This window comes from Callithrix jacchus, chromosome 11 (genome assembly GCF_049354715.1).
Source record: "Callithrix jacchus isolate 240 chromosome 11, calJac240_pri, whole genome shotgun sequence".
Taxonomy (NCBI): domain Eukaryota; kingdom Metazoa; phylum Chordata; class Mammalia; order Primates; family Cebidae; genus Callithrix; species Callithrix jacchus.
The window spans coordinates 15,907,180-15,933,296 of NC_133512.1; the positions used below are offsets into that span (position 1 = coordinate 15,907,180).

The window sequence follows — 26,117 nt, forward strand, 5'->3', positions numbered from 1 at the left end:
ACATCTCTGTTTTGCTTATATTTAATGATGAGGATTTAGGTAAATGTGTCAATTATTTGGCAGGTTTTCTCATCTGTAAAAAGTTGAATGTTATCATCTTAAAGTCTCATACAACAATAATGCTCTGGCCGGGTGCGGTGGCTCAAGCCTGTAATCCCAGCACTTTGGGAGGCCAAGGTGGGTGGATCATGAGGTCAAGAGATCGAGACCATCCTGGTCAACATGGTGAAACCCCGTCTCTACTAAAAATACAAAAAATTAGCTGGGCATGGTGGCACGTGCCTGTAATCCCAGCTACTCAGGAGGCTGAGGCAGGAGAATTGCCTGAACCCAGGAGGCGGAGGTTGCAGTGAGCCGAGATGGCACCATTGCACTCCAGCCTGGGCAACAAGAGCAAAACTTCGTCTCAAAAAAAACAAAAACAAAAAAACAATAATGCTCTATGGTGCTCTGTGATCACTGTTCAGACTTATAATGGTTCAATTTAATGATATTTTGATTTTATGATGGTGTGAAAGTGATACACATTAGGTAGAATCCATAGTTTGAGGACTCATACAGGGCTTCTCCTTTTTACTTTCAGTATAATATTCAATAAATTATAAGAGATATTCAACATCTTATTATAAAATATGCTTTGTGTTAGATGATTTTGCCAAGATATAGGCTGATGTAAATGTTTTGGACACATTTAAGGTAGGCTAGACTACGATGTGATGTTAGGTAGATTGGATGTATTAAATGCATTTTTGACTTACAATATTTTCAACTTTTGATGGGGTTACTGGTACATAACTTGATTGAAAGTCAAGGAGCATTTGTATTTCATGTGGAAGCATAAACATTATCTTAAGCTCACATTTCCAAGATCAACTAGCCAACATGCCCTCAAGCTCCTCACACATTTTAACTGGTTGTGTAAAAACCAGATCAGCAGAGAGTGAGTGCTCTTGGCAGGATGCATGTGTCATCCTGGAGCTGACTGGATTGCTGACGTTCAGAGTATCAGCAGCACGTGTTCCCTATGCTGACTTATTTTCTCTGGCAGATCCATGTTGATGGGACTGTACCCTCCCACTTCTGGAACCATCATCATCAATGGCAAGAACCTGCAGACAGACCTGTCGAAGGTCAGAATGGAGCTGGGTGTGTGTCCGCAGCAGGACATCCTGTTGGACAACCTCACCGTCCGGGAGCATCTGCTGATCTTTGCTTCCATAAAGGCGCCGCAGTGGACCAAGAAGGAGCTGCATCAGCAAATCAGTCGGTTAGTAAACAGCTCTGCTCCTCCCGCCTCTGCCCATTGTGTAAGGAAGTGAAGGCACTAGAAAGAGACACTTTAAAAAAATCACTGGTGTCTACATTTATAAGAGGAAATAATTAGCAGATGGTTGTTAACTATGGAATTATGACACAGCCACCAACAGTGGGAACGGCAGAAAAGACTTATGTGGAAAGGCATCGAATTTGATTTGATTTGTTTTGAAGTGGGAAAGAGATGAGCACATGTAAACACAGAGGCTGTTGGTGGAAACTTGGTGTGTCTGGAGCAGAAGGTCCATATGGGTGTCCTGAAATGAAAAGAATTCAAAGGCAGCAGGAAAACTGGTTATCAAGAAGCAGATTAGTCTGCCTTCTCTCTTCTTGATCCCTGGCTTTTCCTCAACTCCTTCCTTCCTTCCTGTTACACACACAGAAAAAGATTAAGAAGAAAGAGCCTTATTAGTCATGCTGAAGAGTTTGAACTTCACTGAACAAGTGGGTGTTCATGAGTGGGGGATTTTGATTAGCTTGATATCTGGAAGATCTCTCCTGCCAGACCACTGCAGGTGCCAGGAGAGAGACTAGATACAGAGCGGCCACTGTAGGCAAGAGGTGGGGACAGCCTGATTTATGGCCATGCCACTGGGGTGCATGGTCAAGGAAGGCCTGTATTGGAAGATGATTCAAATTTAGAAGAATCAGGTCATGCTGACTAACTGGTTGTATAAGGAAGCAGTGAAATCCAGGTAGGGCCATGAAGAATGGGTAGGATATTGGTTGGTCCATATGGAGGGCTGAAGCCTATATCAAAATGGAATAGCAGGAGGAAGATCTAAAGTTGAGAACACATGGGGAGAGGTGGAACAGAGGTAGGGTATCCAGGATGGGAAGCAAGGCAAAAGCAAGGCAATGTCCCTTGTCTCATTGGACACTGATAGAAGTTTAGACCAGAGGGAAAAGGGAGAGACAGCAGGTTCCCCATTGGAGAACAAAGTGGTGTTTGAGGGCCATGACCATGGAAGCATGGATTGGAGGGGTAAGTGGAGGAGTGAAAGTCAAGGAGAGTAGCTGGGGATGGAAGCCTTAATCCAGTGGTGGGATCATCCATTCAGTAAACAGTGGTAGTTAAGTGTGCAGGCCATCTGTCCTGTGCTGGGCTCTGTCTCCTCAGGAAGATGCATGACTCTGGCCTCCTGGGGCTAGTGCTTGGCTATTTCAATGGATGGACTTTGCAAAAGAGAACATCAACCAGGGCATGAGTGTGTGGGGAAGGGGCCCTTGGAGGCAAGTGTGTAAGTGTAGCTGGTAATGGATTACACATTCCTAAGAAGAAAATGTGAATTTAATGAATTCTTATACATTATTGTTATTTTACAATATTTTTGCAAGCTTTACATTTATAAATAAGTATTTACAATCTGCATTAATTAAGGTGAAAGTGCACAGGGTTTTGGGTGTTCTTTTGTATGGGGTAACCTTATTTCTTCATCACTTTTTCCATTATATGCTTCAGGATTGTGGAGTTTCTAGCCCCAGAACACTGAGACAAAGGAAGGAGTTTCAAAGTTGTCACACATTCCATGTGCCTTTGGCTGTATGTCCAGAGACCAAGCAAAACGTTTGCAATGAGAGTGCTCCACTCCACCCTTCCTTTTGCTCGGCCTCATCATCTGCCATTGTTTGCTTCTCCATCCCTGAGGTCACAGGTCACCCCTGCATCATGCCTCCGTGGAGATTCCCCGGGCTGCAGCTGGCCTTCCTGCTTGCTGTTGGCTTCTCCCTTTTCCTCCAGCCCTTTTGGCTCACTTCTGCAAAGCTTATCTTTCCACAAACCCAACCCCCAGATGCTCTTCCCAGATCATTGTCTAGCTTCCGGATGTCCCCTGCTTTCAGCACTCCACATGGAATGCTCCTTAGAATGTACCCGGGTCCTGGCCCTTCATTACCCACCACCCTTCAAGGACTCCCCACATCACCCAAGGTACAATCTAAAGGCTATGGGGACCTACAATTGTGTAATTTATATTCTCGTGCCTGTTGTCCCAGATTTATTATGAGCGGCCCCTTCCAACTCAATACCCTCCTCTTTTGGATTATAAATTTATAAGGACCTGCCAGCCTCTCTTGCTTCACCTCATCCTTCATTGTGTGGTGCCAGCTGCACTGGTCTTATGGTGGCTCCCTGAGCACACTGAACAGACCCTTTTTTTTTTTTTTTTTGAGACGGAGTTTCGCTCTTGTTACCCAGGCTGGAGTGCAATGGCGCGATCTCGGCTCACCGCAATCTCCACCTCCTGGGTTCAGGCAATTCTCCTTCCTCAGCCTCCCGAGCAGCTGGGATTACAGGCACGCACCACCGTGCCCAGCTAATTTTTTGTAATTTTAGTAGAGACGGGGTTTCACCATGTTGACCAAGATGGTCTCGATCTGTTGACCTTGTGATCCACCCGCCTCGGCCTCCCAAAGTGAGACCCTTTGCTGCATTCATGCTCACTTGTACAGCCTGCCTCACTGCCGTCCTGGCTCTTCTCAGACACCATCTTACCAGAGCAGACTTCCTGAGAATTCTGTCCAAAATACCCTCCACTCACCCTCCTGAGCTCCCTCCGTTTCTCTGGCTTTTATTTCCAACATTTATCACTACATGACATGCTCTGTGTGTTCATCTTCCATTGCTTTCCACCAGACAGCAAACCCCTTGACTACAGGGACGTAGTCTACTTGGTTCGCTGTAGTATAACTGTTTTTCTTTTGTCAATTTTCTTATTTTATTTTCCATAAGTGATTGTGGTACAGGTAGTATCTGGTTATAGGAGTAAGTTTTTTAGGGGAGATTTGTGAGATTTTGGTGCATTCATCACCGAAGCAGTATACACTGCAGCATATTTGTAGTCTTTTATCCCTCAACCCCCCTCACTCTTCCCCCGAGTCCCCAGAGTCCACTGCATCACTCTTATGCCTTTGTGTCCTTATAGCTTAGCTCCCACATATCAGTGAGAACGTACGATATTTGGTTTTCCATTCCTGAGTTACTTCACTTAGAATCATAGTCTCCAGTCTCATCCAGGTCACTGCAAATGCAGTTAAGTCATTCCTTTTTATGGCTGAGTAGTTGAATAACTGGATTAATGAGTGAATAATGCCATTTTCCTACTACAATCCCTCCAGCCATCTTATCTTCTAAGATAAGATTCCTTTAGCTTGGGTATATAAGGAACTCACCCTTTTTTCTTCATCCTAACTTTCCAGCCTTTCATCCTAGTGCTCCTGACTCATTCTACACATGTTATTTATTCAACCAATGTTCAGCGATGTCTGAGTTTGCTAGAGCTGCCATAACAAAATGCACAGAATGGGTGGCTTAAAGAACAGAAATTTATTTTCTCACAGTCCTGAAGAATAGAAAAGATGAAAACATCATCAGGGTGGGTTTCCCCTGAGGCCTCTCTCCTTGACATGTAGACAGTTGTCTTCTCCCTGTGCCTGCACATGGTCTTTTCCCTCTGTGGTATCTGTGTCCTAATCCCATCTTATAAGGACATCAGTCATACTAGACGAGGCCCACCCTAACTGTTTAATTTGACATAATTTTCTTTAGAAAGACCCTATCTCCAAACTAATTATAGGGTACTAGGGGTTGGGATATCAACATATGAATTTTGGTGAGACACAGTTTATCCCATAACAATATAGATGCAGCAGTCCCTGCTCTTGAGAAAAAAATCTCAGGTACAAACAATGAAGCATAATGAACTCTACTGGGGTGTGTGTGAAGTGGGTGCAGGGGTCAGCTGCCCCTGATATCATGGTGAGGTAATAGCAGAGGTAATGATTGAGCAGCAGGCTAAGGGATGAATAAAGATGACCTGAGGTTGACTGCAATGGGTGGGCTGCAATATGTTACGGCATGTGCAGCTTAGAGGGGCCACAGGCCTCCCTCTTGCAGGCACAGGGCAGGCTGGAGAAGCTGGAGCACATTGCAGAAGCTTCCTAAACCTTGCAAGATTTTAGGTTTTGTGCCATAGGCTGTCCATGGGCCTGAGGCCTCTGGAGAGTGCTGAGCACTTGGTACAATGGTGGCCCAATGGTGGGTCACATGCTCTCTACAGTTGCAGGTGGAGGATTGGGTGGGCTGCGGTGAGCCCAAGTCGCGAGGAGAGCTGGGGGCTCCTGCATTAAGAACAGATTAGACCAGTAGATGTCCAGGAGGGTGAGAAGGAAGGAGAGTTGCAGACACAATGGGGAATAAGAGAGGAGGGGCGTCCATGGCAATCCCTAGGTGTCTGGCTCAGGCAAGCACAGGTTTTTCAACATACAGTTGATTCTTGAACAACACACATTTGAACCCTGAAGGTCTTACTTATATTCAAATGTTTCCAATACAAATAACACCCAGTGCACCTGCCTCTTCTGCTTCCCTTCTGTCTCCTCCGTCTGTCCTGCCTCAACCACCTTTGAGATAGCAAGACCAGCTCCCCGCTTCCTCCTCTTCCTCAGCCTACTCAATGTGAAGATGACAAGGATAAAGACCTTTATGATGATCTACTTCCAGTTAGAAAATAGTAAATATAGTTTCTTTTCTTTCTGCTTTTTTAAATAACTTTTTTTCTCTAGTTTGCCTCATTGGAAGCATGCAGTATGTAACGCATGTAACACACCAAAGAGGTGTCCACTGACTGTTTACATTACTGGTAAGGCTTCCAGTCAACAGTAGAATATAAGTAGGTAAATTTTGGGGGAGTTGAAAGGCTTATGCAGATTTTTGACTGTGTACAGTGTGGTGTTCTGAGTCCCTGCATCGTTCAAGGGTCAGCTGTGTGTATAGAGAGAGCCTATTTGAGAAGTGGGGAGAGAGAAATGATGAGTTTGTCTTAGAGATGTGAGTTTAAGGAGCCTGGAGGTATCTGATGCTGAGGCTAGCTGTGGTGCTAGACTCCCGCCAGGGCATTGCCAGCCTGTGCTCCTGCCTATGCTGGTTTTTCTTATCCATTGCCCTCTCCTCTGCTGCTACCTCAGTTTCCTTGGTGTGCCCAAATCCTGATATCCTTCAACCACCAGATCCTTTCCCACCATGGCCTTGGGATATTGTGCAGGCCTTGTGGGCCAGGGCAGGAAATAGGCACCCTGTGGGCTCTCTCAGATGGCCAAAGGGGCCTTCTGTTTCTAGCCTCACCTCTGCAAGGGCTACCTGTGTTGTATAAATTAAGCCTTTAATTTGTTTAACACCTTTTTTGTGCCAGCCACTACTGTGGATATGTGCCAGGAACTTACATGTATGGTCTCATTCAAGTGTCTTTTCCCTGGGATACAGGAAGGGCAGAGGCTCCGAGAGATGGTGCCATGCAGTTCGTAGAGGGAAGCCAGGATCTGACTCAGGACTCTCAGATGCAAAGTGCCTTCTGCTGCCTTTCCTTCAAGCTGGCCACTGTGCTGTAGCATGTGGGCATGGCCTCTGGGAAGACACGACTGGTGGGGGGAAAGAGGATGGATTCTCTAGCACATTTCTACTGTTGATGCCCTAATGGGAGTATGGACACCCATGGGGGATTCCAGGAGTCTGAGAAGTGAAGGTGATTAGTTAACAGTTGCTCTCCCTGGGGCTAGAGAATTCAGTAGCCTTAAAATGCACTCTCAGAACCTGGAAGGCAGGGCAGGTGGGTCACTAGCACCCCACAGTGGGGAACATGTGGATGAAGGATCCCTGGTGCATTGTGGAACTTGCCTTTGGAGCATTTCTTTTGAAGGAGTCTCACCTGAGTAAGGGCAGATTGCACACAGGAGATCCTAGAGGGCCTAAGTGAGGCAGTATTACAGACATTATCTTGGAGATACAAAACACAACAAAACAAGACCATGGACCCGGAATATGGTAGAGGCACATATTACTCAGGGGCCAGGGTCAGAAAGCAGGGCATTGGAGAAAACCATGCTCACTTTACCCCTGAAAATGTTTTAGTGGAGAGCAGCATTGGAAAACAAAAAACTGGTTCTCTAGAAATGAACCACTGCACACTGCGTTGCACAGTTTTATTTTTCCCATATTAGGTAGAATCAGTATTTGTTTAGATGATCTCAAGTTAAAATCCATGGCTGTGTTTAGAGACCAGCTATACTACGTAAGTGCATCTGTAGAACAAGCCAAATCTCCTTCTGGATAGATGCTGACATGTGAGGGCTGTGTGCAAATTAAGCTTGGATTGATGGGAAAGTCCTTGAGGGGCAGAAGTCCATTGTTAAAGTGATGGATGATACCATACATTTTATTTAAATCATCCTTTTTTCTTTCATCCCTTTCAACATTCACGTAATTGGCATAATCTCTACTGGAGGGCATTCTCTACTGGAAGGTGGCTGGTTTATGTCTCATGCTGTCTTCAGAGAATGGCTGGAAATACTAATAATGTTAATGACAGTGGACAATGGGTGTACAGGTAAAATATTTAGTTTGTACTATTCAAACCTGTCTTAAATTCGAGTGGTACTTAATGAGAAATGGCTAGGTGTATGGACTACATATTACTAGACAGCAAAATGGCTAGGTTCAACCTAATTTCTTAAAACAAGTCATAGGTCACCCATGGTAATTTTAAAAAATGTCTCTATCCTCGACCACAGTCAACTCTATTGTGATTAAGATTGGGAGCTTAAATCAACACCTAACCATGCTACATTTGCTTCATCTTTTTTGGGTGCCAGGCAACCTTAATGATTATTAGCACACAGCATGTTACCTAGCAACAAAGCCAATTTGCACAAAAGCAATTAGAATAAGATCACGTTTTAGGACAGTAGTCTTCAATTAGAGAAAGGGAAAACTACAAACATCTGATCTAGATACACCATGCTCCCTGTTAGTCTCCTATAACACTGCTTGGTTTCCTTAATGTGTAGCTTCATTAAAATGTGAGTTCAAGGGAGGTGGCATCCCTGCTAGAATCTTTAGAGTAAACTTGTGTCAAGATTCGGATCATTACTGTTTTGCCCTTAATTTGGCCCAGAGAAGATTAGTGTAGTCAAGAGAGGAACTTTGTCAGACCTTTAAGTCAGTGTGATGTTGTTATATAGTTAATGTTATCACTTAGAATTCTGGAGTTCACCATGCAACTCAGGTTGGAGGCACATTTGTTTGATAGTAATGAGATCATTGAGGGCGTAAGTTCAGGAAGAGTAGAAGAGGGAACAAAGTATTGATCCCTGGTCACTCCTGCATGCAGTGTGTGGAGAGATGGGTTGAAACCAGTCAAGCAGACAAGAAAGAGAAACCAGTAGCAAAGGTGAAAGACAAGTAAATCAAGTTCACTAACGGTGAGGGAGTGATCAATACCTTAAATGCTGTTGAACGTCAAGTAAAATGAAGACTCAAAAAATGGCCTTTGGATTTAGTGTGTAGAGGGCTCTAGTGACCTCCAGAAGAGCAAGTGTAGAAGTGTGAAGGGAATGAAGTCTTGCTGGAGTCAGTTAATGAGAATGGAAGAGGGGAAGTTGGCAGCAGTGTATCTTCTCAGGAGATTTTCCGCAAAAAAGAGCAAAGAAATATGATGGTGTCAAGAAGGAAAAGTGAGGTCAAGAGGAAAAATGCTCTTCTTCCATTCAAATAATTCAAAGACAGGAATAACAGAGGCCTATCTGTACACGGATGAGAATGCCCCAGTAGAGAGTGGATAATTGAGTTGAGCTACATAGAAGGTGGCTTGCTGGAACACTATTCTCTATGGGACAGGGAAAGGAATCTAGACAAGAGACAAGGGGTTGTCTTTTCTGAGAGCACAGCAGGCTCCTTTACAATAGAAAAGGCAAAGGCTGTGTTGGTGAGAGTTTCCATTCAGCTTCATTGTTTTTCAAAATGAAGAGTGCATGCTCAGAAGTGATTATAAAGTTAACTAGTCAAAAGAGGATGCCTGGAATTGAGGAGCTGTGGTTGTTAGAAATTACAAGGTCTAGGATGTATTACAGCTGTGAGTAAATGGGATTGGTGGAGTGAAGGAAGGATATACTACGTCAAATACAAATAAAATCTCTAAGAACAATGACGAGAGTAGGGCTGAAAAAGAGACAGTGCACAAGGGCAGACTCAGGGATTGGTAGATGACAACAATGACACCACTACCCAATAGTGGATGATATGCTTAGATGACCTGACATTCAAGGCTGGGGGCTTTAACAGAGGTAGGGAAGGTCACAGTGAGACAAAAAGAGTCACCTGCCCTCATGGAGACTCAGTGAAGGAAAGACCAGCAGTTATAGAACAGGATTTACAATGGGTATGAGTTCTGGCTCTAGCCTCTCTCTCCTGTCTTGTCTGAGGTTATTGCATGGTTTTCCCTGTACTTCAAGGACAGAATCTCTTTGTTTCTTGCATATGCTATTCTTTCTCCCCCAAGTCCCAGCAAATGCTTTTCTTTTTTTCCGGAACATACTGTTCAAGTATCCCCACTTCACTTGCTCTCACTACCCATCTGACTGATTTCATATGCCACTTTCTCTGGAGTCAGAGGGAATCCGGTAACACTTGGGACTTCATCATTATCCTACTTATACTTTTATTATAATTTCTTGCCTGTCTTTTCCACAAGACCTTGAGTTTCTTGAATCAAGGTTAAGATTCGATTTATTTCTCTATACCTAGCAGGTGGCAGGTACCAGGCATTGTAGGGGTTCAGTAAACATTCCTTGAATAAATGAATGGATGATTAAAGAGCAGCATCTGAAACAAGTTCTTTGGTGCCTAATTGGGACTTAATAGGAGAAAATATCTTTTCCTCCTTTCCCTGCTGCCTAGCAATGTTCTCAATTAGAGGATTATCCTGTCCTTTTGAGAATTTGGAAATGTAACTTTGCAAAATTATTTGCTTCTTTTTGGTATAAGATCAATAACTAGAAAAACACTAGCCTCTGAAAAACTTTCAAATTAAAAAAAATTTCAACAGGTTAAAAACTTCTGACAGTGTTTACAAATTGCTGTCTTCTTTAATTTTTAAGTGTGCTTTGAGCATCCGAACAATGCCCAGAAGCCAGCAGAGTGGAAATGGCTGGGTTTTGCAATAGGGTTCTCTCCCTGCTGCAATGATGGGTGTTCAGACATTGTTGTACTGGCCCGGACCAATGCATCAGTGGCTTGGAGTCCTAGGAATGTGTTATTCTGTGCAAAATAAGACAAGGACTCTTAATTACACTGACCTTCATGGATATTATATTCACTGATTAAAATGCCATGAGTGGGGTTCTGGGAAAACAGACCTAATAAGACAAAGAGCTTGTTCTTGGGAGAGCCCAAGTCCATGTGAGGAGTGACACACTTAGCGGGCATATGATGCATGTCACAGGGACCCAGTGGATGTCAGTGTTTATTCTGGCTTCAGACTGCTAGTGTTTAAATGCAACTCCTCCACTTAGAGAGGTTTTTATAATATATATTATCTTTCTCTTGGGTTTTCCAAATGTAATGTGGTCCCAATAACAAGAAGACCTTCATTTGGAGGTTATGTGGATTATACTAATGTATATACTCAAAGCACTTAGAATAGTACCTATTGTGTAGATATAGGTCTAATCAATGTTAAATATGATTATCCAGGCCAGGAGCTAACATTTAAACAATAAAATAAAAAGGTGGGATTTCCTCTGTGGGAAAGAGTTTATCAAATGAATGAATGATATTCTTTAAAATAATATATTCTATGGCATTGTTGTGATGTGATAGAGGTTCTACTTTAAGCTGGACCTCTCCAAGACCAATAATTCACCATCTCCTGTGAGCTCCCCACAGCACTTTGTTTATATGTCATCTGTAACATTTCTCTCATTGTGTTCTAATTGGATATATACACATGATTTCTCTACAAAACTCTTATTTTCTGCAGAAGGACCTGTGCTTTGTTGCTCTTTGATGCCCCTCCCCTTATTTGTGATATGCAACCAGCATCTTTGATGCAATAGACCATTTGTGCAATCTTGCAAGAATTTATAAAATACATGTGAATGAAAGAGGCTCATCATCACTCCTACACCTGTCATGATTACCTACCACTCTTGGTTTCAGGAAGCTTAAAAGTCACACACATATACATACAAAAGATTGGGAGCAAAGTTGTCCATAAAATGTGTTGTATATTGAAGTTCAAAGTGCATCAGAAAAACAGGCATGTACTGAAAACAGAAGTAAGAATACAGAGTGAACCAGATTGGTCAGTTGAATGCTAACCAGTTGCATAAGATATAATAGACAGCAGGCCCCAGCCTCTTTGCATAAATTTGATTGTAGAATCATGGTTGGTCCCTTTTGCTTACATCTTGCTTGACACTTGTGTAGTGAAGGTTCTGTGAAGGACTGCAAAGGTGGGGACAAAGTGGCAGGGGGCCAAAAGCGTTCCTGAGGCTTAATGCTAGGTGTATGAAGAGGAGGTGGGCTTCCAGCTTGATTAGGGTGCACAATGAGGCAGCAGCAAGGGGCCACCCAAGACGGTACTATAGACATCTGAGTGCCTGAGTGGTGCCCATGGAAGAAATGAAGGAGGGGTTTGGAGTTGAACATAGAAAGGTAATCAGAACATGCATGTTTGACAACATATGACATCTTACTGACTTGTTTTCTTGTCTGTTTTTCTTCTCTGCTGACTGACCTCTGGTTAATGTGCTAAGTTTGTCTTAATAAATCCACCTCTTCTTCTAGATTGGAATCACACAGCTGGGAGCGTGTTGGGAGATTGCAGGGCCTGGTGAAATGGAAACATTTGTCTTCCTCCTTCCAAAAGGGTGTTGTCCACACTGGGAACACCTGAAAAGCAGGAGCATAAATTCCTACTATAAATTTAGGTTGAGATTTAACTAGCAGAAGATGCACTGTAAGACTTGGATGAAACATTAAGTGCCTAGAGTGAACACTAAACACTGAGAAGTGGGCTTGAACTCTTTCTAGGGCAGCATGGGAAGTATTTACATGAAAAATTTACTTAGTCATCAGGCAGACAATGGGATTCACCCAGTTCTTTGCTTGGGATGCTGGAATGTTCCAGGCCCCAATTATTCTTAAAACTCAACTATATGTAACCAGTCCAATCCTCCTCTGCCTGTCTAGCCTCCTCTCTCTGGCTGCAGAATGGCACCTTGACTTCAGCAGCTTGGTATCAGGAAGGCAGAAACATGCCTGCAGCTTAGGCGAGAGACTCCACTTTTGTCTGAGTGGTCAAGGGAAGGTTTCAGGAAAACATTGTTTAAACTGAGTCTCTAACAATGAGTAAGATGGCAAGTAGGTGATGAGGTCAGTAAGCGCTCCTGTAGAGTTAACAGGGGCACAGTGGTGAGGGAAGTTTTTGTGAAAAAAGAGAGTAGATCCATGGAAGAGGGGTAAAGTTTCACATAGGGAAGGCCTAATGCTGGGTATCTGAAATCTGGAACTCCCAAGACTGAACGATCCCTGCAACAGAACAGGAGACTTGTTCTTACATTATTAGCAAATGATAATTTGTACTTTGCACATGGCGTTTTGTTGGAACACCTGCATTAATCAGGAAGGTGGGGTGATCCAGATTTAGTGCACAGAGGGTCAGGGAATGAAGGGCTTCTCTGGTGAGCAGTGGGGCCGGGCCTGCCTTGCTTCTTTTGACCACACTGGTGCATCAGCCATTCCACTATACTCTATACCCTGTAGAGGGATGCAGGGCCTTCCTTGGCAGGAGCTATGAGTGAAATGAGAGACATGCTTCTCCAGAGAGGAGACAGTGCAAGTATTTCCAAGCACAGTTCTTGGTGGGTATTGCTGGTCTGCATCACGGTTAGTCCCTTGGCATGATTCCATCTGAACCCAAAGAAGGTCAGTGCCGCTCTGGTGAGACTCACATGTGTGCAGCCTCAGGCCTCCCTGTTAGATTTGTGGTTTATAACGATCTCAGCCACTGTTAGTCATTATTTCTGGAGAGAAATTAGAAGCAAAGCTTTCAGGTGTTCAGGGAGAAGAGTGATGTTTTCTTCTAATTTCAGAACTCTTCAGGAGGTGGGCTTAACTCAGCATCAGCACAAACAGACCCGAGCTCTGTCTGGAGGCCTGAAGAGGAAGCTCTCCATTGGCATTGCTTTCCTGGGCACATCGAGGACTGTGGTTCTGGATGAGCCCACCAGTGGGGTGGACCCTTGCTCCCGGCACAGCGTGTGGGATATCCTGCTCAAGTACCGAGAAGGTAGGCACTGGGCCTTCTTCTATTTTCTCTTCCCACAATGTTGTGTTTCAGGAAATGCATCGCTATTGTATGGTAGAACCAAGGTGTATCCCAATGAGGCTACATTATCCTTTTCAGAAAAACATACATTTTTAGAAGTGCTGCTAGGAGCATATTCATTAGATAACATCTCTATAGTGCTTAGAATCGCTTACTTTGTGTTTGAACTCTTAATAACAGCAGTGACATCTATGGACATTACACATTAACATACATTATTTCAAGGGAAATTGTCTTCCTTTTCAAGGGAAGCATAGTTCCTTAGAAGAGGCAACCCAGATTATAGGACAAGACTTCCTTGTCTCAGATGAAGAAATGAGGGCTCAGAGAGATGGGCATGTGATTTACTCGCAGCTACAGAGGCAGTTTCCTGAACTGAGGGTGGACGTTGAGCCTCTGGTTAATATTTCTCACATCTATTATTGTTTCTTACTAATTTAGGGCATTTAATGGGCAGTTACTATTTTCCAACTTCTGATTCTTTCTGCGATCCTGACAGCTAGGAAGTGTTGCTCTACATGTTTTCTCTGAGAACTGCCTTTTGGAAAGAAACATTGCAACAATAAATCACATCTTGGTGCTGGCAAACAAGTGTAGAGGCATCAGTGGCAGGATTAATACAGATTCTTATAGAATGTTATTTTGCTTTTTCTTTTGCCTTTTGAATATAAAACTTTCTTCTGATTTGACCTAAAGCCTCCATTTTTTTGGAGGTGAACTAGGATTTGCAAATGAAGAAATAAAATGAAAAATAACAAGAAAGAGCCCTTCCTTTTCTTAGCATTTAGAGGGCTGAGCCCAGAAGTCTCGGACCATCAAATTCTATCTTTGGAGTAGAAAATATACTACAGTCTGTCATTTAAAGCTTAATCATAGGCTGGAATCCGACAGGAATAAAATAACTAAAGGGAACATAGAAGAACAATTTGTTTCTTTCTGTCCCACAGATTTGGTGGAATTATGGAAGGAGAAGACACAGATAGAGGTGGGGAAATTGAGCAAGCAGATGTGGCTTTTTGTTCCATTCTGGGGTTTGGCCTGGCCTGGTCAATTGCACTAGAAAAGTGCAGGCAAACAGTGTAGCTTGCTGGCTACACTTTTGGTAGCTGGCTACTCAATCATGGTGCAGCCACATCAGAGTTCATGAGACTGAGCAGAATGCCAGGACCCAGTAAGGTACCGAGGGCTGGTATTCCCTACATTTTCAGGCCCATGAACTTTGACACTGAAAGGCAGGGCTTGCTAGGGATGCTGCCACAGAAGGAGGGAGTCCCTTGGCGTTAGCTGGCTGGAAGCCAGGGCAGAGATTCAGCCATCTGCAGTCAGCAGGACCTACTGTGAGGCCTAGGCAGCCTGGGAGCACTCTGTTCTGGCCTGACCCCTTTGGACTCAAAGCACAAATGCCAAGGTGAGAAGGAGGACAGCGCCAAGTGGTCTTGTTTAGCACCCAGACACCAGAGGAGGCTGACCACATTGCACCCAGGATTCGAGCTCTTCCCCATTCCCATGAGATCACCGAGACTCCTGGCTCCATTGGGGAAAGACATAGAAAAGGCAGAAATGGGACACTGACCACCACTTCAAAAGACTGATTAAATTTTGAGATGAAACAATTTAAACTGGACTAAATAATTCACCTGCTACCCTGGCTGGGGGCTGATGCAGAAGATCAGTGGGAGATAGACAAATAGATTACATTATCTCTGCAACTGTGCTTTGCAGTTCAAATTAAATACCGCAAGCCCACTACTCTTGTTTAGTTTAAAAATTAGAGATGGAGTCTCAGAGGTTTAGCTGACAGAATATTTTTGTAATCAGCATAAAGGTTATTTTAGACAGAAAAATAGATACAATGGAAGTCTCAGAAACAGAGAGTTTTCTTCAGTTTCTGTTGTTTTAAACCAAATGTTTTCTCAGTGTTCTTCATTGTTTAGCAATGTTTTTTGTCATTGGAGAATTTTTGGAATCGTCCCGGTACTGATTGAAGTGCAAAATCAATAGCGTGTAAGCAATTAGATAGGCGGTATTGGAAGAAAAATGTGTTTTCAAGAATCAAAATGTATAGCTGTTTCTGAAGTAGCCCAAACCTCTAGGTAATCATACAGCTCTGTGAGGCAGATCTGAGGACTGTGCAGAAACAAACATTCCCTGCTGAGAAGAAAGAACTCTTCTGTCAGAACGCCAGTGTACTGGGGGCTCGGTCTACCTGGAATGTTGTGTCTGTTTCTTGCTTAGTTATGTACAGTGAGGGCTCTTGATCAGCCCTGGTACCAGTATTTCTGTGTCTCCCATGGAAAAATAAATAAGGAAGCAAAAGATACGAGTGAAAACTGGCACATCTCAACTAAATTTCTGTCCTGGGGAATGCACTTGCTCTACAATTCCCATGCAACCCTGCAGAAATGATCAAATGCTTCTGAGAGTCAGTGTTCTCATTTGCAAACAGAGAGAATTGTACCATCTCACAGGATGTGAGAGTGCACAGTTGTATGTGAAAGTGCACAGCTCGGTATCTGCCATGTGGGCACTCAATCAATGACAGGTTATCATTATTATTAAAATAGACAAGGGGTGAATGTGGAAGTGTAGTTTTTGGAGGAAAGGGGGTAGGTAGAACATATCATCTGAATCAGAGAGAGAAACAGTCAAGCAGTGTCTTGGGGAAAACAGCAGCGTTGCTCTTTGAAGCTGGGCATGGTGGCTCACGCCTGTAATCCTAGCACTTTGGGAGGCTGAGGGGGGTGGATCACCTGAGGGCAGGAGTTCAGGACAAGCCTGACCAACATGGCAAAATCTCGTCTCTACTAAAAATACAAAAAAATTAGCCGGGTGTGGTGGTGCACACCAGTAGTCCCAGCTACTTAGGAGGCTGAGGCATGAGCATCACTTGAACCCAGGAGGTGGATGTTGCAGTGAGCTGAGACCATGCCATTGCACTCTAACCTGGGTGACAAAGTGAGACTCTGTCTTAAAAAAAAAAAATCGGAGAAACAAACAAAAAAACAATAAGAAATAATAATACAGCTATAAAAATAATACAAATTAAAAACAGTAAGAGTATTACAACTATTTAAATGGTATTTACATTATATTATTAGCAGGTATTATATGTGATCTAGAGATGACTTAAAGTATATGGGAGGATGCACATAGGTTATATACAAATACTACCCCATTTTACAAAGGGATTTTGGTAACTTCAGGGTTCCTTGAATCAATGCCCCACAGATACCAAGGGCTAGATGTATGTATACATTGTGAAATGATTAAATCAAGCTAATTAACATGCCCATCACCTCACATACTTATCCTTTTGTTGTTGAGAGCACTTAAGATCTAATCTCAGCAATTTTCTGGTATACAGTGCATCATTATTAACTATAGTTACCATGCTGCCCAATAGATTACTAGAATTTATTCACTTGTGTCACTGAAACTTTGTATCCTTTAACTAACATCTCCCTCCTTCTCCCTGCTCCTTGCCCCCTGCCCGCCAGCTCCTGGCAACCACCATTCTACTCTTTGCTTCTCTTTTGGGGATTTAGATTCGAGTTGACTTTCAGTATTAGACTACATTGTATGGGAATATATCACCTGAACTACATGATAGCTCTAATCAGAGTATCTAAACTGCCTTTAATCCTAGATCAGGGATTAAGCAAATTTTCTTAGCCTTGAGGGTATAACATGTAAGGAGCTTGGCCTTGGGCCTGGGGACAGGGACACATATGTGGCAAGAACTGGTCATTGTGGACCTTCAAGCTCTGTTGCTCTTGGGTCCACCTTCCATAGTTTCTTTGTAAATACATTTTTAAAACATGAAAGTCCTAGTCTTTTAAGGTGTCTTCTCTATTGTTATTTCTTACTTGTATTTTGTTTTTAATTGACCATGATAATTGCATACATTGATTTATTTTTTTAACTTTTGTTTTAAATTCAGGGGTACAGGTACAGGTTTGTTCTTTAGAGAAACTTGTTTCACAGGGGTTTGTTGTACAGATTATTTCATCACTCAGGTATTCAGCCTAGCACCCATTCATTATTTTTCCTGATCCTCTCCCTCCTCACTCCCTCCACCCACTGGTAGACACCAGTGTGTGTTGTTCCCTTTATGTGTACATGTGTTCTTATCACTTAACTCTCACTTACAAGTGAGAACGTGCGATACTTGGTTTTTTGTTCCTGCATTAGTTTGCTAAGCATGATGGCCTTGAGATCCATCTGTTTTCCAGTCATGGGTTATAGTGTGATGTTTTGACACATGTGTAATGATCAAATCAGGGTAATTAGTGTATTCACCACCTCAGACATTTACTTGCAAAGAGGTAAAGACATGTTTAGCCTTCTCTTTCTGAAAATTTACCTTTGGAACAAGAATCAATCAGTGTGTTTCTTTCTATTCAATAGAATGGAATATGTTGGATGGGGCTCAATGAAAGCCAATGGGCAATGTCGAAGCTTAAAGCAGCAACATTGTTTAATGCAACTGAATCACCTTCACCAAAATGTCTTCTGGTTCCTCTGGCTTATGCTCTCCCAAAGCTAAAGCTGAGGCTTTTTCTTTCCAAGCATAAGTCATACAACTTGACAAGATATTAGAATGCTTCGAGAAAACATTTGAACTTAGTATTTGTTTCTGCCAAAAGAGGCCATGACCCCTGGGCTCAGTAATCTCCTGCCAGAAACACCAAGTCTCCCTGGCTCCCTGTGCCTGTCACTCACAACATACTCTCCTTCCTCTCTGTGGGTCATGGCTGCTGCAAGCTTTTCCAGGGAGGCAGTGAGTGTTCTGCTGCTGCTACTTTGAAGACTAAATATGTGTGGTTACCTCATCCCTGATTCCAAAGGGTATCAATGCATATCATGACCATTTCAGATCTCTTTTTTATGATTGATTTCTGCCTTAACTCAGTGCTGTGATTTCTTATTCGATAGCAATTTAATAAAATATAGCCTTCTCCCTACATACATCTCCCTTATCATCCAAAGGAAAATGAGGAGGGCCAGGCACAGTGGCTCATGCCCGTAATCCGAGCAGTTTGGGAGGCTGAGGTGGGTGGACCACTGGAGGTCAGGAGTTCAACAGCAGCCTGGCCAACATCATGAAATCTTGTGTCTACTGAAAACACAGAAAAAAAAAATTAGCCTGGCATGGTGGCATGCACCTGTAGTCCCAGCTACATGGGAGGCTGATGTGGGAGAATCACTTGAACCTGGGAAGTGGAGGTTGCAGTGAGCCAAGATCATGCCACTGCACACTCCACCCTGAGTGACAGAGCAAGAGTGACTCTGGAAAAAAAAAAAAGAATGATGACTTTAGTATCTGAGGAGAGAGATGCCCACCCTGCTTTTTTTTGTTTTTAAATTTCTTGTCTCCGTTCGTTCAGTGATCTGACTCTAAGTAGGAGAGAACAGGGGGCTGTGCACAAGCACTGTGTTTTGCCCTCAGTTTTACCCTCCATGCCTGGCAGAACACCCACTTTGGTTCATGGGGGTGGGGGTGGGAGATCCATGGAAACAACTGCTGAGGAAAGAGTTTCAGAGCCTCGAATTGGCCAAGTGGACTTGAGTAAGTCCTTTCTGCTGGACACATTTTAATTTTTTTGTTTGAAATTGGTAAGCATCTTAACTGTGCCCTGGATCTATCATCCTGAGGAAAGGAGGGAAGGTCCTTCTGGGGTCTTTGTCCTGCCGGTTCTGATGCACCTATGCTTGAACCCAGGTCGCACAATCATCTTCACAACCCACCACCTGGATGAAGCCGAAGCGCTGAGTGACTGTGTGGCCGTCCTCCAGCATGGGAGGCTCAGGTGCTGTGGTCCTCCCTTTTGCCTGAAGGAGGCATATGGCCAGGGGCTCCACCTGACGCTCACGAGGCAGGTAAGGAATGCAGCCATTCCATCTCATGGAAGTCCCATTCCTGTCTGTGGCATAGGAAACAAGTGGCGACAGTTACACAGTAATAACATCTCAGTGCTTTCTGTGCACAATGGCCCATATGCCAAAATGAGTGCCCCCAGGCCTGTGCAGGGAGCAAGCCTCTGGGAACCCAAGCATGCATTTGACCACTAGGAGAAAATACCTGACGGGTCAGAATAACCTGATAGGTAACAGGAGCTGCTGTGAGTGTCAGGGCCAGGAAGTACATGACCTAGGTATTCTACAAATATTTTTCCCTCCTTCTCTCTCTCTTTTCTTTTCTTTTCTTTTTTCTTTCTTTCTCTTTCTCTCTCTCTCTCTTTCCTTCTGTATCTCTTTCTCTCTTCCTTTATTCTTTTTTTCTTTTTGAGATGGAGTCTCACTCTGTTGCCCAGGCTGGAGTGCAGTGGCACAATCTCTATTCACTGCAACCTCTGCCTGCCAGTTTCAAGCAGTTCTTCTGCTTTAGCACCTGAGTAGCTAAGATTACAGGCACCTGGCACGACAACTGGCTAATTTTTGTGTTTTTCAGTAGAGATGGGGTTTCATCATTTTGGCCAGGCTGGTCTCAAACTCCTGACCTCAGGTGATCCACTCACCTCGGCCTCGAAAAATGCTGGAATTACAGGCGTGAGCCACTGTGCCTGGCCTAGAAATATTTTTCTGACAAAGGTATTCCCTCTTAGAGGCTAAAGCTTTGCCAGAATGCAGAAAAGTAAGGAGGGGATAGAGCAAGTGGAGTCTGGCCTGAGAGGCCGAACCTGTGTCACATCTGTAGTCATCATTACCTGTGTCAATGGAGGTCAGGTAGTGGTGACTCTTGGGCTGGGATTCGGGTGTGTGGGAAGTCACCTCTCCACTCTTGATGACTGTATTTGACCCTTGGTGGCCCACGAAAAGTCTGCACCCAGCTCTGAGCCAAGGTTCCTGTTTGCTTCCTCTCTAATTCAGCATGAATATCACCATCCCCAGGTGGAGCCTTTCTTCTTTGGCTGAGAATTCTTGTCTCCCTTTTAAGAAGACTCAACCCAGTTTCCTGCTGTTCAATGCTAGGCCCAGGACCTCTTTGTGACTCTGCCAGGGGATAGGGGGCACTTCATGAATACAAACCCCAGGAGGCTGGCCATGGCATGCCCAGTAGCCAAGATGGGCATGTTAGGGGGCATGTGGGTATGTCCTCACCAGGTTTATCACTGCAGATTTATATTTTTAAAAAGAAACAAAAAAACACAAGATATCATTGAAATGCCTATTGTTTAAGTGTGATATTTGATTTAAGCTTTGACATGGAGTTTTGATATAATTTGCTTATGGATCTACATGAAATGAATTGATGTAAATTTGAATTGATATTCCTTACTGGTTTCTTTTTTCCTTTTTTTGGTGGATAGCCTTCTGTTCTGGAGGCCCATGATCTGAAAGACATAGCTCGTGTTACATCCCTGATCAGGATGCATATTTCACAAGCGTTTCTCAAAGATAGCAGTGGAAGTGAGCTGACCTACGCCATTCCAAAGGACACAGACAAGGCCTGCTTCAAAGGGCTCTTTCAGGCCCTGGATGAGAACCTGTGTCAGCTGCACCTGACAGGCTATGGGATCTCAGACACCACCTTAGAAGAGGTACTGAAAAAAGCTGAAGCATGCTTTAATTATTTATGCTTTTTTGGCCATTCCACAATAAAGGAAGAGATGTGGTAAAGGAGAGAAGGTGGAGAAGATGTGCACTTTTATTTACGTTTAAGTTCTGGTTAGCAGTGTAGTAGATACTATGCTGATAGTAACTGAACTTAACATGCCTGACAGGTGATGATTGTTCTTTAACTGAAATGGCAATCTTTTAGCATGCTTATAGTTGAGAAGCTTGCTGTCTTTAATCCAGAATAATTCGGTGTTTAAACAGTTGTTAATAGTGGATGATTACTGGTTGTAATTCTTCATGTAGAGGTGCCCTCCTCCTTCTGCTTCTGTTTGGGAGCCTCTAGCCCCATGCTGGGTCTCTGTGATGTGAGAAGGCCTAGCATGGGAACGGTACAGGTGCCTGGTGAGCTCCCATCCCCCAGGTCATACCTTTCTCTCTACTGGATCTGAGGTGGATGAGACCACCCCACGTGGGTTCTTCATGGAGTACACTCAGTAACAGGCAGAATTAGGCATTTCCTCCGGGAGTACGTTGCTGTGTTGTGTGACCCAACCTAAGGCAAGCTTTATTTGGGGTTCTCGAGGTTGGCTCTCTGTGTGGGCAGTATTTGAGCTTAATTTTACATTGCTACTATTTACATAAAGTGTTGCAGATTTTAAAAAAATCAAGTGCTGCAAGTTAAAATTTTACAAAATCTTTAAAAGTCAAAGTCTGAACATTCAGTTGTGTGTTGGAACTGATTCCTTGGGTTAGTGATGCAGGAGGAAAGGCAATCTTGTGTGTGATAAATCAGTGTGGTCCCAAGTAGATAGCAGCCATCACAAGTTTTCTCTATAATAAATAGTCATAAAAGATGGTGAAACATAGAAAACTCACATTACAAAAGCTTTTATACATCGAATGTATTTGGTTTCCTCAAAGATCTGTAACTTATTATTCCTATTTTAAGGTTGAGTAAGCTGAGGCTCATATAGGCTAATTTCTTTACCCCAAATCATGAAGGTCATAAATGGTGAGCTATACTTAGACCTAGGGTTTCTGATAGTTAGTTGAATTCGGTAAATGAGCCCATGCCTTTGTAGTTGATGCTCTGTATTCCATTCATCATCAGGACTGGAGTCCATCAATTCCCACTGTGTTTTAATAGAGCACGTTAGAGTGCAAGAGACAAACAAACAGCAGCACAATAAACCCACATGATGAGTATGAGCTGTTTTCTAAAGCCAAAGGATGTGGTCACTGCATCTTTTCTTGTCTGGCTGTCTCCTATTTTCATTCTTCAAGTCTCAGCATGAACGGCGCCTCTGCAGCTGATTCCCAGATTTCTCAGCATCAATTCTCTTCTGTGTTCCCCCACCCGCCCTCACTGCACTCTGAAGCTTCTCTTCATGACACTTCTCCAAACTTGTTATGCATGCATCTCTGTCTCTCCCGTGGAAGTTGAGATCTGTGAGTGCTTGTTTCTTCTCTGCCCACCTCCATACCAGCAGTCCCCAGGACAGTTGCTGGCACTTGTGGTTGCTTAATAAATGTTTTCTAAATGAACAATATGCAGGACCCTTCTAAAGATTCATCCAGCTTCTGGGAGTAGCATGTTACAGTGGAAAGGGCATAAACTGTGTCCCAGACAGTTCTTTTTTTTTTTTTTTAATTTAGGTTCTGGGGTACATACGCAGATCATGCAGGATTAGTGCATAGGTACATACGTGGCAAGGTGGTTTGCTGTCTTCATCCCCCCATCACCTGTATCTGGTATTTCTCCCCTCGTTATCCCTCCCTACCCTCCCTACACCTCGCTGTCTCTCCCCTAGCCTCCCCCATGACTGACCACAGTATACGATGCTCCCCTCCCTGTGTCCTCGTGTTCTAACTATTCAACACCCACCTACGAGTGATAACATGTGGTGTTTGGTTTTCTGTCCTGTGTCAATTTGCTGAGAAAGATGGTTTCCAGATTCATCTATGTCCCTATGAAGGAAACAAACTCATCATTGTTTATGGCTGCATAGTGTTCCATGGTGTATATGTGCCACATTTTCTTGATCTAGTCTATCATTGGTGGACATTTGGGTTGGTTCCAGGTCTTTGCTATTGTTAGCAGTGCCACAATGAACATACATGTGTATGTGTCTTTATAATAGAACAATTTATAATTCTTTGGGTATATATCCAGTAATGAGATTGCTGGGTCAAATGGTATATCTATTTCTAGGTCCTTGAGGAATCACCACACTGTCTTCCACAATGGTTGAACTAATTTACACTCCCACCAACGGTGTATAAGTGTTTCTATTTCTCCACGTCCTCTCCAGCATCTGTTGTCTCCAGATTTTTTGATGATTGACACATTGAGATATCGTCTCACACCAGACAGTTCTTAATTCAAATCTTTGTCCTGAGCTCTAGAAACCTGAATAAATGACTCAGCTTTTGTGAGTCTCAGTTTTTTAACTCTTCATTTTATTTTTATTAATTTTTTTTCTTTTTTTAATGACTAGGGTTTCATTGTGTTGCTCAGGCTGATCTGGAACTCCTGGGCTCAAGTGATTCTCCCACCTTAGCCTCCCAAATAGTGGAGACTATAGTGTGTGCCACTGCACCTGGTATCAGCTTTTGATCTTTAAAATGGAAACATCAGAACAGTTTGCATAATTTTCCAAGGAGTAACAATAATGGTTAAATGCCTGGAACAGATTGGTCAAAAATGGTAATGGCTTTTCTGACTTACAGTGGATTGCATGAGATGTTGCTACCATAACTTTGGAGTAACCACAGAATTAAATAACATCTATATCCACAAAAGACACCTTTCTTCCAGGGATTTTTGGTAGACAGCAGTCTTCCCTGAGCCAATGTAGAAGAACAAGGAATTTCCTGAGCCCCTTTTCCCTGGATTGCGTGAGTCAGGATGTAGGTTTACAGGCCTGCTGCTGACTGAAGCACCATACTTGAATGCAGCTAGGTCACGCACCACAGTTGTCACTATCTTTTAAATGTGAACAGCAAGTCCAAATACTACATCAGAAGCTAATCATTTGGATAGCTGAGAGCTGTCAGCTGGCATGAATCAGTTTCCCTACAGGCAGAAGGAGGTGTGGCTTCCAGGGGTAGTTTTGCCATCCTGGGTCACTTGGAAAAGAAAAATAAAATAATATTTTCTGGGTTATAAAGAGAAATTGTCAAAAAAAAGTCCAGGCTTGTTATGTTCATGTGTAGTCACTGGGTTAATGAGGTTGGGTCCTAGTTGTCTGGCATCTTGTATAGATAAATTGAACATATTCATAAGCTCACTACACTCTCAGGGCAGGAAGGAAGACCCTGTGGGAATATGGACCAAGCACACTTATCAGTGAAATAATGAGTGTTCACCCCCAATATATGTATGTTTACTGATTTATAATTAAACACATGCATCAGGAAGAGTGGTGTTCTTTTACATAAGTGGCATTTTGCTTGTTGCTAATAAAATAGAAAAGCTTGGTAATACTTTTAGTATTAAGCAGAATGAAATTTTGTGGAACATTTTGCTTGAATATTTTATGAATTTAAACATCATAGGAAAAAAAACTGGCGAGGAGAGTCTTTATATCCTGGGTAGATGCCTAGCCCTTAAATGTTTTGTTAATTATTGTAGCACATATGACCAATAAATAATATCTCAAAGTAAAATGTACATTTAAGGAGAGGCTTATGCATAACCATAGAACACGTGAATAAGATACTTCATTATTATTTTTAGTAATTCCCTTCCTTTTTGCTTTCCTTCCCTACCTCTCTTTTTTTGCTTCCCTTCTTCCTTCCTGCCTATATCCTTCTTTTCTCCCCAATTTTCAGGTCTGTCTGAGTATTCAGTCCATCTGAGACTAAAATGAAGAGCCCACAGGAGTAAGAGTGTCAGCTGTGCTGTTTCGTGTTTGCTGAGCTTGCGTTACTCATGTTATCCGCAGAATCTTTAAAAGCCACTGTTTCCTTTATAAGTGTTATTTTAGTAAAAACTACATAAATCAATGTAAAAATCCACTTAGGCCTCTACAAACTTGCAACCTGTTGGAATTTAAAGAACTGTCACTGTGGCCACAGAGGCCACCAGTGTTCCTACCAGTCTTCAATATGAGGGCTTCTTCATGTCTGATAGGTTCCACCTAGAATAGAAACTGAGATTTCCTCATTTCCTCCTGCACCTCCTGGGGCGCTGAGAGAGCCAGGTCTGGATAGAGCCTGCAGGGCAGGCTGGGAGTGCTCTGCACACTTGACCATGCATGGTACTCTCTCTGCAGAATGACCTCCCCACCTTGGCACCCTCATCTGTAGGTTGGGAATCATGGAACCATGACATCAGATTGAAGGGAAGAAAATCCTAGTGCAGCGCATGACACACAGACAGATGCCATTCATTCCATTTGACAGTGACTTGCATGAGATACCCTGGGAGGATCCCCAGCCCAGGAGTGCCCTGGGACCAAGTGAAGCCGCCTGCAGGCACTCACACACAGTGGACAAGGCCCAGAGCTGCAACCTGGCTGTGTCTTGGGGGTTAGAGACTGCCCCTTTTTCTCCCTCATCCACCAGCCACAGGCCCAGCCTCCCACCTCTTCCAGACCCGTGTCCATGCTTCTCCTTCTGATGTCTGCCCCTTCCCCACTCTTCTCCCTGCAGAGCCTGGGCCTGTGAAGTGCTTGCTGTACTTCACTCCTTCCATGCCCAGAATTCTAAACCAGACTTGAAATCTCACTGCATATACCATTTTTAAACAGGAGTTACCCATTCCACAATGTTTAACTTGAACAGTTTTCATTCTTCCCATCATGATGTTCATGGTGATGTAATTTCCTTTACAATAAATGTGGCCTCATGTAGTTCCTCCCCTCCCTGCTTTAAGGCATTTTGGTTGTTTCCAGAGTTTTAATTTTACCATTGAGATGATACAAGGCCGAAGAACAGGGTCCCCCAGCTTCTCCATAAACCGATTCCCAGAAGTGCAATTACTAGGTCCACGGGAATAACCCTCAAGGTCTGTGACAGGATCAAATGACAGAGTCCCAAAATGATGACACGAATTTGTGGCCCAGATGCCTGTTTTCA

The 26,117-nt window shown here is 43.3% G+C and overlaps 1 protein-coding gene across 4 annotated transcripts in view; it reads left to right on the forward strand.

The window, feature by feature from the left end:
* ABCA13 (ATP binding cassette subfamily A member 13) overlaps window positions 1-26,117 on the forward strand; it is a 446,251-nt gene that overhangs the window by 220,627 nt on the left and 199,507 nt on the right. For all 4 annotated transcript variants that reach the window (XM_035253372.3, XM_078342412.1, XM_035253370.3 and 1 more), the window contains 4 exons: window positions 1,049-1,267; window positions 13,240-13,436; window positions 19,198-19,355; window positions 20,786-21,016. In XM_035253372.3, the coding sequence (XP_035109263.3) occupies window positions 1,049-1,267; window positions 13,240-13,436; window positions 19,198-19,355; window positions 20,786-21,016 (805 nt within the window). The remainder of the gene's footprint in view (window positions 1-1,048; window positions 1,268-13,239; window positions 13,437-19,197; window positions 19,356-20,785; window positions 21,017-26,117) is intronic.